Genomic DNA, 12,802 nt, shown 5'->3' with positions numbered 1-12,802 from the left:
CACGAAGACTCGTTTTGAAACAGAGGCACAAGGTAACTCGGAAATGGCCTGTTGTGTGCTCAGTTACCTGGCCTATAAATGTAAGCGAGGCTGGTGACAGACCATTGGAGTGCAAACTAGTTAGCGGTAGAACAACTTGAATTACACACAAAAGCTGTGAGGTCTGCATCAAAACAAGATCACCTCTAGCCAAAGGTCAGGTCACCGAGCAGACAACTGTAAAATGGTCTATTGAAGAAACCACTGTTGGGGAAACCACTTACGAACGAAAAGGAAACCTTTTTTGTGTTCATTCAGTATTTTAGCCGCGGACCATCGTAATACGAGAACAGAAGCGTTTATAAGTTTTGGCGCCGGGTCTGCAAACTCGCTTGGGTGAACAGAATCATCAGCATTTCGACAATGAATTGTGATTTGAAAGTCGGCTTTTTTTAAAGTATTTTTTCGAAGTCATACCTACACAATTAAATTGCTGTGCACAGGATTGCCGTTTACCCATAATTTAAGACGCGAGAATGTAAGAAGAGGCAACTGAAGACGCAAGAATCTAAGCGGAAAAGGAACGAAAACGCATGGTCACAAACCCTATAACCTCAGGAAACGCGGCTTCTTTGTAGATGTACATGTATTTTTGTCACGTGCGGACCGTTACCCCATGCAGACGATAACAAATCGAACGCTTTCTTACTGACAGAACTCTCTACCGTTACTTAGATAAAAAAAGAGAGAAGTATAGACAAAGAAAGTTATACTTCAAAACAATCGGAGTTTATATTTACTCTTTCTACATAAAAATAACAGTTAATACAAAAATATATCATGTCCTTACTATAGTGCAAGCAACTGGATGCGCTATTCAAAACTTCCTCTCTCTTTCATTGTTACTTTGGAGGAGTTTCCGTTCGCAGTTCGACGATCTCTTTCCTTCAAACGTATGATAGAAAAATAATCCTTTTAAAAAAACCCGAGCGACACAAGGCAGACGGTTCTTTTCACGCGTCAAAAGATCATGAATCTTCAAAGGAAAAAAAAAAAAAAAACAAAAAACAAAGAAACAGGCTGAAAAGAATCTATTTGCTGTAGAGTGGATATCGGTGACTCCTGAAAATGTTTCCAAATAATCACCAGGTTGTAGCAGTTGCTTTAAACGTTCATGTCCCATAGTCGATATTAACATTTACATTATCTAAAACTCTTGATAATACCATATGATTACTTCTTTAAAAAGTCTTTTCGGGAGAAATTGAGCCTAAGTCAACACATTTCTCATACAATCAAGTCCTTGGTTTTTCATAACCTGCATGTTTCAAGATAATGAGGGAAAATTTAGGAAATAATCACTGGACTGCTGGGTGTTGATTACATTACTCATTCAGAAATTTAATGTCAGTCTTCCTAAAGTTCAGTTGTTTCTTCGCATGTTTTCTCTTCCGCTTCAGCTTCGGGTTCATTCGCTTTTTCTCCAACTTCACTCGGTTTCTCCTCGGCCGTCTGTTCGTCGGCTTTCGGTTCTTCAGCTTTCGGTTCGTCGGCTTTCGGTTCATCAGCTTTCGGTTCTTCAGCTTTCGGTTCATCAGCTTTCGGTTCTTCAGCTTTCGGTTCATCAGCTTTCGGTTCATCAGCTTTCGGTTCGTCGGCTTTCGGTTCATCGGCTTTCGGTTCTTCAACTTTTGGTTCGTCGGCTTTCGGTTCATCAGCTTTTGGTTCTTCAGCTTTCGGTTCATCAGCTTTCGGTTCTTCAGCTTTCGGTTCATCAGCTTTCGGTTCTTCAGCTTTCGGTTCATCAGCTTTCGGTTCATCCGCTTTCGGTTCGTCAGCTTTCGGTTCGTCAGCTTTCGGTTGCTCTGTTTTTCCCACCGCGGCTCCCCCTATTCCACAAACTAAACGACATAACAATAGTCAATAGGTGTGACCTCAACTTGAAGGGACCCAGAAAAAAACATAGCCAAATCAAACGCGGACCACGAAATTGTTAGTCGTCCGTTTTTGGATCTTCGAAACTCCATGCTTAACTCGACACGATTCTCACAAACCTTCACAAAGACCGTTTTGAAAAAGTGGAGCTGACATTCTGTGACAGCCATGCTCTTCTTTCGCCTCCTATCCATGTTTTCTTAATTTTGTTTTGTAACTCACCTTTCTTGATCGTGTCCCGTATGCTAGTCTCCACATAAGTGTCATACTTGTCGCTGAGTGAAATAGCCTGTCGGAGGGGGTCTGGGATACTGCTTTCTACTGGTTTAATCATCTACACAAAAAAGGAGGACGGTAGATGGTGTTAGTGATGAAAACAGGACAGTCAAATCAGCCGTGAAATATACATGGGGATCACGCAACATAATAACTCCGACCAATAACTTTATTACAATTTATTTCGACGTAGCACCAAACCCAATTGCAAAGGGCTCGAAGATCACACGGCGAGAGGCTTGACAATACAAAATATACGTTGTGTATTTCAAGTACATGTACCTTTAAGACATGTAAGGCCAAGGGTTCAGCTTAGGCTACAGTACTCATTTTTAGACCCTTAGGACATAGAACACGAGAAGGATTCAACTATACTCATTTCCACTAGCATTACTTACTGGTTTACAGACTTGATCAGTCAAGCTGTGGGTGTGTGGTACCAGCATGCACAGCATTGATTCCATCAGGTACTGGTCCAGGACAATTTTCTGGTCCTCGTCATATTTCTGTTGGTTACGAAAGAAGTCAAATCACATGAGTAACTGTTTTACGGCGCATGCACAGAGAATGTGATGACCAAAAGAAAACAAGGCCGATCAAAGAATAGACCATTTTACAGTTCAGTGACCTGGCCTTTGAATGGCAGCGAGGATCCAGCTGCCCTACTTTTGATGAAGACCTCGTTGCTTTTGTTGTGTAAATCAAGTTGGTCTTATGCTAGACGTAGCTGGCATTTAAATGAAAAAGGCAGAGAGGTTTGTATCAAAGCGAGGCCACTTCTAGCCTCGCTTGCATTCATAGGCCAGGTAACTCAGCATACAACTATAAAATGACCTATTTTCCTTCGGGGTAATAGTAACACGAAAAACGAGCAAGGTCCTAGTGACGAAAGCGCAGTAGACAAAGAAGAGCGCTTGAGTGGGATTTTTGAGGAGGACAACTTACCAACAACACTTCCTCTTTGACAACTTTCATAACGTCTGCGGCAGTTTCACCGTTTGCTTTGGCATCAGTACCAGAGATTCCTTCATTGAAACGCTCCTCAAAGGTAAACACGGCTGAATCCAGAAACTGAAACAAGGTTTCTAAAGTTGGTGTTAGAAATTCAAGATCTGTTTACTGGCCTTGCGCGTCGAACGACGCGAAGTGAACGAGTAACGATGATTACATAAATGGGATAATGTGTGAAAGAAAGGGAGAAGGACGAGCGCTTAATACATAAGCTTTTTGATGTGTTCATTACTACAAAAATCACCGAATCGTGGAATGGGCTGGAATTTTTGTACAGCGACCACTCCCACCTTCTTTGACTCTTCTTTTGCTGACAAGCCCACATTCTTTCGTGTTGTTGTGAGTTGACTGTAAGCGAAGTTCAAACTAAAGATGGGGAAAAGGAAAGAAGCGGATAAAATTTTAACACATTTATCCACTTCTCTCCCTTTCCTCACCTTTACTTTGACCTTCGCTTTCTGTCAACTCACAACAACACAAAGGAATGTGGGCTTGTCAGCAAAAGAAAGTGAGAGTGGTCGCCGTACAATAATTCGAGCCCAGTCCACAGTTCGGTGATTGTCGTAGTAATTTCTTATGCCATCCTCACGTAAACGTCTATAGATTCGTTATTATTAAAAACTGGATCATTGTATAATGCAATTCGAGAGTTTTCATTGACTTAACCCTAATGGGTTATGGGCCATTATACCATGCTCTACGAATATGGTAAGAGTACGCGTGATTCTTTTGGGGCGTTTTTTATTTTTTATTTAGTTCTGTTTGCTATATTTTGGGTGGCGTTTTTAATAGAACAATTATTCCACTCGCGCTTGTTGGATATGAGACGGTTATAGCCTCTAGCATCTCATGTCCAATGCGCGCTCGTGGAACAATTGTAAATTTTTTGTTTCCATAACAAATGACCTATTATGCCTCCTAACCTGAGCCAGTTTATCAGTTCCTATGTCTGTCACCAGATGACCATTCAAATTATTGATGCGCTCTCTAAACTTTTCATGCAACGTGCTTACAAAACGAATATGAACTAAAGCATCATAGAGCACAGACCACGAGCGTGGAGCTTTGTCCAACGTCAGGAAAAACTGAGAAGAACAAAAAAAAAAAAAAAAAAAAAAAATACAAAAAAAATACAAAAATGAGTTAATGGTGGGATATACATCACTACCTTTGAGCCTAAAGCTTCCCACGGTAGGATTGACGGAGTAGTGAGTGGTGCAGTGGCCTGTAAGCTACATAGTTCATCAGACACCAGATCGATTGAGTAATTCATCAAAGGCAGCCGCAATCACAGACCAACACGTAAATGTATGTCTTTACTCACACTTAAATAAAACAGACATTTTAGAAGCTAGCTTAAAAAATTCTGTACTGATGTAAACATTGTGTAGTAGTTTGTATGAATGGCTGTTACTTGCATTCAAATTTAACACTAAACAGCTTGTAACCGATCAGACACACCACTACATGAATTTCTGTAGAGTTGTATAATTATCACAGATTTTTTTATGTGTGAATCTACAATAGATCTCCCATAATGAGCACCCAATGCTGTTTACTCCGCACACTCATTAGAGTCCACCTTTGGTTGCTTTCTAAACTTTCAAAATAATGCAATTTAACGTGGCTAAAAACAGTTTCCAGTACTTTCAAAGACTTTTTTGATGGGCCATTATAACCACTCTTTATCAGTTGATGGTGGTAACTGTTTTGAGCCACCTTAAGACATCTACACGTAACTTCATATAAAATTTACAATCTTAGAAATAATACACGTATACATGTACAGTAATGCAAGCACTTACTGAGGGCAAAGATGCTTCAATTTCATTAGTGCTCTTGGCTTTCTCAATCACTTCATCCACTTTCTTGATGAAGATTTTCCTCAACTCTGCCAAACCTTGTTCCATCTGACAAACAAAGATATTTTCAAAAGAAGAAAATTCAGCTGAAAAACTGAAAATCAAAGCTTACATGTGAATCAATATTGACATTTTAATGTAGTTAAATGCAATTTAATGGAGTCAACAACAAAGAGCGATAGGATTTACAGTGAGTGTTGTTTTGCATGGGAGCAAGTCTTCAAGCATTCCCCCTCCCTTCCTCCCCTCTCTCCACCGTTAATTCAGTGCGATAGGTGCCTGTCTCCCCTTCCACGTGGGGGCTCATGGCTCGGTTTCCAGGATTGCCAGCCATGGGAGCGGTCTCTATCTAGGAGCTGGCTGCCAATAGTGAAAGCTCCTGGATGTCTCGGGCACCCAACCTCTGTTTGGGTACTGCATACAGTTAACACAACATCATCAACGCTGCCTTGTTAGTTGTATATGTAAGACCAAATGAAAACCTGGATGCAGTTCACAAGACATTTTCTCTTGATTCACCAGAATGTGGTGAAATATAAATACATGTATACTGTAATCTTTCCTGCAACAACCTCTTCCAGCTACATGAAGCAAACACTTACCACATGTGGTGTTACAGACATACTATTCAAATTTTGATGACAGTACAGATAATTATTGCAGTCAATACCTTGGGTTTTAACAGATCAACTATCTCTTTCAACATCTCTTCCATGTCTTTCAGAACTTTTTCCATTGAGCTTTTTAAAAGTTCTATAGAGAAATAAATCTTGTAATTAGTCATTGTTGTTATTAATAATAAATTCTACACAGCTATACATGAATATCAACCAAATGTAGACTACGTGCAGATGTCTCCCGTTTCCTGAATTATACTTTCCTTTTCCCACGAGAAACAAAGGAATATCTACATGCAGACTTAAGCCCAAATGACCTTTAATTTACATGTATGTGGCAATTTAATTAATTATAAATTAATAATATACAGTCATATGTTAATGCTACTGTATGAATGTGTAACTTTTGTCACAATTGTCATACAGAAGTCCACATATGAATTGATTCTTCCTTAAGTACTGATTGCAGCATGGAAATCTCTTTCTTCAAATACAAGAAATGTCAAGTCTTTGAAAGCCACTGATAATACTGGCACATAAATGAGGAAATTACTGAACAGTTGTAACATTTTAGCCTCAAGCTGTCATGGCTTCCTCCTTGGCTGGTACATTTTTGTTGCTTGTCATTGATCCACTGCACACAACCAGTATAGTGCATATTATGTCATAACACAATCAGAGACAGATTCCACTAAAGTGAAAGTACATGTACTTTAGGAGATCTTTGCTGATGCCTCCTTACCTCCTTACCAATGATATGGCTAAATGTCTACACAGTATAATTATACAAAAGACATCATACTTTGCACAAACAGACTCTAAATGTTTAGAAAGCGCTTGCTTAATCTCCAAAATGTTTACTTCTCTGTGTACAATATTAAAGGAAATATTGGCTTTCTAAATCAGGAAAATGTCTGGGTGGAAGTGTGCAAATTAATGTGCTCATAAATTCTTTGAAATTTTTTGATTTTTTCCACCTGCAGCACACAAGAATGATAAACTACAATTGGGCTCAAATTTCTAAGGACAGTTAAATGTGTTATAAATGACCCCTCAATATCAGGAGGTGATATTCTGGTAGCTTAATAGGAGACTGAAACACTTGTTATGCTAATTGGACAATTTTTGTTGATAACACTTGTCTAGTAAACAAAGATGAATGCCTACATGTAGAGTGTATAGAGACAATGCCCAGACCAGATCGTGGTTTAAGAACTGAAAGAAGGAGCAGATCTAGCAGTGTTCCAGGTATAAGAGGGGGAGTCTCAGGTTGAAAACCAAACAAGTTCAACTGCCTTATCCAAGGAACTGATAGTAAGAAAACTTCTGACAGATGATTTGGAGAAGTCCATACCTACTTGTACTGACCCATTAGAATTCCTTATGGACACTGCTACCTTACCTTAAGAATTTTTATTATCTGGAACCCTGGTCTACACTGTCATCAACATCCAAATGCATTTATATGTACCACAACTTAACTGCAAATCACATGCCTGATAAGTCCCACATGACTTTGCGTTGCACTGCAGCCAGTTCATCCTTCTTGTTTTTGATGGTTGGCTCGAGGACCGTTTTCATTTGTTGAGAAGATTCCTGCATTCCTTTCCATGATGGAATCACCATGGCCATTACAAGAGAATCAAGTGTCTTCACAACCTATCAAAACAGTACATGTACAATTCAAATTCAGTCATTAAATAGGTCATTTATGGTCCTAGCAGTATGCAGGACGCCTGTCACATATGAACTCGGTTAAATGACCTTGCTCTCCATGAGTTCTCGTAGCTCAGTGGATAGAGTGCTCATCTGGTGTTCGGGACATCATAAGTATGATTCCTGTCAGGGACTCAGATTTTTCTTTGTCTCACACTTGTGTCATGTTGATCAATTTACCTTTCATATACATAACTTTCTATGAATGTGCACACTTGGCATGTGATATTCTACATTACTTTTAACATTACATGTACATGACGTGGCTGTACATTTAGTAACAGTACTAATTATATAAAATCAATACATACATGTAATTCAATATCCCTTAACCAAAAAAATTACATCAAATTCTTGGTTGCTTGTGGTTTAAAAATAAATTACATATTAAAAAGACATAATTATACACATGTACGAACCTGTTCTCTGATCTTTTGCTTCATTGTCCAGCCTCCTGGAATGTCAGCATAAACATCAGACATCACTCGATAATTGATCCTGTCCACGAGGATATCACTGAGAATCTGTTGAAAGAAATGCGAAGTTCTCTCAAATCAAGTATTTGATATTTTGAATATTGAATATTATTTTGAGGAGTGTGAAAGCACACTTGGAGGAAAAGGAGTCATGCGAATGAACATAGCTAATAACATGTTTTAAGTGCTCAAATAGAGCTGCTGCCAGTAGATAACCACTTGAAAATTGACCTCTAACACACATGTGATGCACATATACAACACATACATGGACACTGTAAGAAGATGTCATCTGCTAGTGATTTGTGTCCAAGACAAAACAAATTCTTGGTCTGTACAGTCATGTATTAGGAATTTCAGCAGGTTCTACTGGCTATAGACATGACAGACTTGAAGTGCCCCAAACCACACATAGATACAGACAAAAGTGCAGGAAGATGTTTTCACACACCTGCTCCTCAGTGCCTGTAACTCTGTACCTCCAGTACGTCTTCCAGATAGCGACCTTGAAAGCTTCACGGCCCACTGGATCCTCACTCCTCAATCCTGGAGTGAATGAAAAAGGAGGAGAAAACAGCTTACACAAGCCCTGGGTACAGTGAAAATTCATATTCATCCAACAGTTTACATGTAGCAAAGTTACAAAAGGTTCATCTACATGCAATTTACTAAATTATACCATGTGGGTACATTTATCATTGCCCTACTGCTGAAAACCGTTTCCCCTCTGTTTAGGTACCCTCAGCTCTAACAAGCCTCCTTAAGAACTTAAACTTTTCAATTAAGAACCCCACTCTCTTTTTAAGATGACAGATATGTGCGTCCAGACAATTTGCCAGGCTGAACAGAAAATCAAACATTTCATGAAGAAATAATAAAATTAGGTTGTCCACAAAGGAAGCTCACTGAAGCACAGTGTACATGTATACACTCTATACACTGTAGTTTAGAATAAAGAGACAGAAAGTTCAAGGCTGACTTACCCGAAGCTTTTCTGCAGCAAACTTTAAATGTTTCAACCCAGGCTTTTTTGTCTTCCTCATTCTCAGCTGTGATTAGATATGCTCTTCTTCTTGAGTGACCCACCTCAAATGTATGCTCAGGATACTTCTCTGGAGTGGGTAACTCCTTCTCATCCACCTCTGCAACAAAATTAGCAGAATACACAGTTGTAACAGTCAAACTCTTAATAAATAGTCATCTGTTTTATAAGAAGCCACACCCAGGTAACAGCCAGTCATTAAAGTCACAAACAGACTACTTTAAGGTTGCTTTCTGCTGTGACTTTTAAGTGGCTAATTTCAAGGCACCAAGGACGAGAGGGCATGGATCGAGAAATTTATGGAACCGTGTACATGTGCAAGGGTTAAGACAGGGTAAGTTAGGAAGTGAAATAGCATCTACTGTACACTGAAGACCATGTAGATTGAAGAAACACATAATTCACTGTTTCATCTTGTCAGCTTTTTCTCGTGGCATCATCAAGCTCAAATGTTGTGAAAAAAGCCCCTTTTCAAAAACCACCTCTATCACAAATGTAAGCATCTGCGGTCACCCTTTAATTGAGCCAATAAGGGTTTCCCTTTGTCTTTACCCCTATTACTTGGTAATTTCCCTGAAATAAAACTGCACATAGATTTTTGTTCAAACTTTGTCCAATGAATAATTTATTTATCATAAGAGAACTTTAATTATGAAATAAAAAAGGGGGTGCCCATGCTTGTTAAGGAACAGTGAGGCATTGAAAATGGCCCATTTTAGTGTTATTTAATGCTTATTACAAGAACGCATTCCAAGTTATTGTAACTCTTTTTGAGCCCAGACTCATGAAAACACGCCTCAAACTACAGTCAAGGCATGTGTCAGACACAAATAAACTTTTCAAGTTTGATTTTGACAGACAGATGAATCATTGTTAAAATATTCGAACCAAATTGCTTGCCACGGCTATCAAACTGCAAAATAGAAAAGACTACAGTGCAGCTGCTATTTTCCTTATTTATTCAATTTTCAACAATAGAAATCAGATCAGTCTTTTCTCACGCAAAAGCTAATGATTAGTTGATTAAAATGACTGGAAAAAAACTTGGGGTGCACGATCTCATTAGTGAGCTATAGCCATTTTTCAACTGACAGAAACAGAACTCAATAACAAGGCAAATCCGCCATGTTTTCAATGTGTGCATGCACGAAGATGCACTAATGACACCATAAGTTATGCGCAGTAAGGATGCAACGCAATACAGGGGAATGACCTTAAGGATCACCCAAAATTCATACACCTAGTTTGGCTAAAGAAATATTATTGACAGCAATCTAAGAACTCTATCAGACTAATAAAATCACCATTATAATGACTGTATAATAGTATTAATGATAAATATATAAAATATGTCTTACTCATCATTTTTGCAAGGTTTTTGACTCTTTCTGCCATTGTTTCATCCAGATCAGCATTTACTTCATAACCACATGGAAAGATGGTGCCTTTGGGCTTAAAGCCTTTTTCAAATGCCTGTTTACATGTATGTCATAAAATGCACAATTCATGATCAAAGTGAAAAAAAAAATTAATATCAACTTGAAGTCTACTAATAATAGATACTGAATAATATTACAGAGGAAACTGTGTCTTCCTCACAAAATGAATTCATCCACAGTATAAATTATAATATACATGTGCAAACCTCTTCAGTTTCAAAATAGTCCACAGAGTAATCAGGATTCACAACAAAATGACGCTTCTTCCAGTTTTTCACCACTGCTCCTCTTTTGGTAAGGTATCCCATCTTCAGAGGACCCTTAAAGCTATTCCACTAAATCATAAGAAAATTAATCACAGCTTACATTAAAAGCACAATTCATGGAAAACTGATGATTGACGGAGCATACACATAATGTAAAATTATTTACTTTTGCCTTTAGTTTGTTTTGGCCCCAAGAAATTCACTAATAATAAAGGAGGCAGCGTGGCCGAGTGGTTAGAGTGCCGGATTTGAAATCTGCAGGGCCTGGGTTCAAATCCCGTTCTGATCACTAGCTGATGTTGTTCTTGGTAGCCCCGAGTTTAACTTCTTGGCTGCGCTTGTAAATAGCCAACTGGTCTGCCTTCCACCAGTTGGGATTCTTAACCTAGTTATGTTTATTTGAATATTTATTTATCATTGTTTGTTTGCATTGGTCCTGAAAAGCCCTAATGAGGAGTGGCCAATTAAGTATACATTACATCACATTGTACATGTTTTCTTATTACTCACTGATCTTTGCAATAGCTGAAATGTTGGCTTTTCCTCTGCAAATGATTCAGCGTCTATTTCCTTCAGGGTTGTCTTTGTGTATTCAACTCCATAGGCTGTGTTGTAAGCTATGGTGAATTCCTTTAAAAATTCTTCTGCAATGTCTAAAATTGCATGTAGGTTGATAATGAAATCAATAATGGGTTCTTTCTTATAACTTCCCTGAGTGAAAATTTCAAACCTTAAACTTAATCATTATTATGATGATAAAATCAATTATTACTGGTCAGGACCTCATTACAGACAGTTCAGGGAGTAATGTGCTTGTAAATATCTTGAATTTGAAATTCTGTACATGATTATCTCCTGAACTGTACTCCACTCAGCCCAATTAGATGTAGCAATCATTATGGAAAGAAAGATAGCTCATGCACCACCATAAAGCAATGTTATGGTTCTCTCATGAAATTGTTAAATGTTAAAACAACTATATACTGTAAAATTATACAGCAAATACTTTCCAAACAAAGATTGAGCTAACTATGATATGAAAAATATTGTAGTTAAAAAATTCCATCTTTCAGACACGAGACATTATCCAATTATTACAACTGGGTGGCATCCAGTCCCCTACTACCAGCAATAATTATTACGTGAGCATTGCTTCCCATCATTTCCTCCCGGATATACCTTCCTTGTATGTTGATCAACCAGTAATTACCACAAATGGGAATGAATTAGATTTGCAAACAAATGCTTAAAAAGCTTGTTGTTCAGTCTGAGTGCAGTAACTGCACAGTTTCACCAACTGGAAATAAGCTTACATGTAACTTAACAAGCGGTTGTTGTTTGCCAAAATCGATGTTGCATAGCAAACATGCATAACTCAGATGTGATATTAAGCTTACTTATTTATACAGCTTATGATTAGGAAAACTAAATACAGCCTAGCTTTTATCGTTAAAACTTACTATGGTCGGCAGTTTTCAGCAGAACTATAGATCGATGAGATGGCACTGATTCCATGTAAGCCTAACCCAATTTGTACAGCTTACATGCATTCTACTGTTCATGACCCCATTTAGCGGTGTTTGACAATAGCAATTTATTGCGTTCGTAATACTTGTGATTGCACGAACTGTTGCGTTGCTCAGCCCATTCATTACCCCTAAGCTCACACTATGAAAATGAGGCCACTCAGAGCATCAATTGTCGTTGCTTGCAGTCATTCCTGAATTCTAAGTCTACCATCAAGACATTGACACGAATGCAACTTACCTTCAATTTGCTGCTTCCTGTGTGAGTCAAGAGGAAGTAAATTACCCATATCCAAAACTTTTTTGTTTCTTGCGAAAGACAACCTTCGTTAGTCTTTGGAGTCAATCGCAGCCCAGTGTCTTAATTGTGAGAGAGGGCGCTTGCGAAATCGAGCTAAGCCGAGGTTGGAGATCGAATTTATAGCTCAGGCGAGCATTCCAGGGGGCGGAGCAGAAAACGCACTGAAACATCATTAAACGGAAGAGATCACGCTACAAACGATCCTTTTTTAGACACAGAATATTGTTTTAGTAGGATGTGTGATGATCTTGTTACGTGACCGAAAACTCAGGTCAATCTCGGTCAATTTCTTAATCCCTTGTCAATCGATCAAGTTGTGAGGTTGTCAATCTTAGTGGTATTTCCTTCTGCGCCTC

General features: G+C 38.6%; 1 protein-coding gene across 1 annotated transcript; it reads right to left on the bottom strand.

Annotated features, from left to right (window-relative positions):
* Positions 1-746: 746 nt before the first annotated feature.
* On the bottom strand, positions 747-12,772 carry LOC110064270 (PH domain-containing protein DDB_G0267786-like). Its single transcript, XM_020771303.2, has 15 exons — positions 12,387-12,772; positions 11,130-11,272; positions 10,560-10,688; positions 10,273-10,387; positions 8,856-9,014; positions 8,324-8,418; positions 7,816-7,920; positions 7,177-7,339; positions 5,734-5,816; positions 5,007-5,111; positions 4,125-4,286; positions 3,136-3,261; positions 2,589-2,696; positions 2,137-2,248; positions 747-1,880 (listed from the first exon to the last, which is right to left on the bottom strand). Exons 1-15 carry the CDS (start codon positions 12,433-12,435, stop codon positions 1,396-1,398), a joined length of 2,139 nt encoding a protein of 712 aa, XP_020626962.2. The 5' UTR covers positions 12,436-12,772; the 3' UTR covers positions 747-1,395.
* Positions 12,773-12,802: the final 30 nt, after the last annotated feature.

This window comes from Orbicella faveolata, unplaced genomic scaffold (genome assembly GCF_042242905.1).
Source record: "Orbicella faveolata isolate gen_17 unplaced genomic scaffold, um_ofav_v1 contig_36, whole genome shotgun sequence".
Taxonomy (NCBI): Eukaryota; Metazoa; Cnidaria; class Anthozoa; order Scleractinia; family Merulinidae; genus Orbicella; species Orbicella faveolata.
Note: the sequence above shows the minus strand (reverse complement) of the source record. Positions and strands in the feature narration are given on the sequence as shown.

Bases quoted from the DNA above. Each gene is read 5' to 3' on its own strand.
- LOC110064270 (XM_020771303.2), bottom strand. From the start codon at position 12,435: ATGGGTAATTTACTTCCTCTTGACTCACACAGGAAGCAGCAAATTGAA. The intron at 10,388-10,559 runs GTTTGCACATGT...ACATGTAAACAG, and splicing joins ACTATTTTGAAACTGAAGAG to GCATTTGAAAAAGGCTTTAA. The intron at 5,112-5,733 runs GTATTGACTGCA...TTTGTTTGTCAG, and splicing joins TTGATCTGTTAAAACCCAAG to ATGGAACAAGGTTTGGCAGA.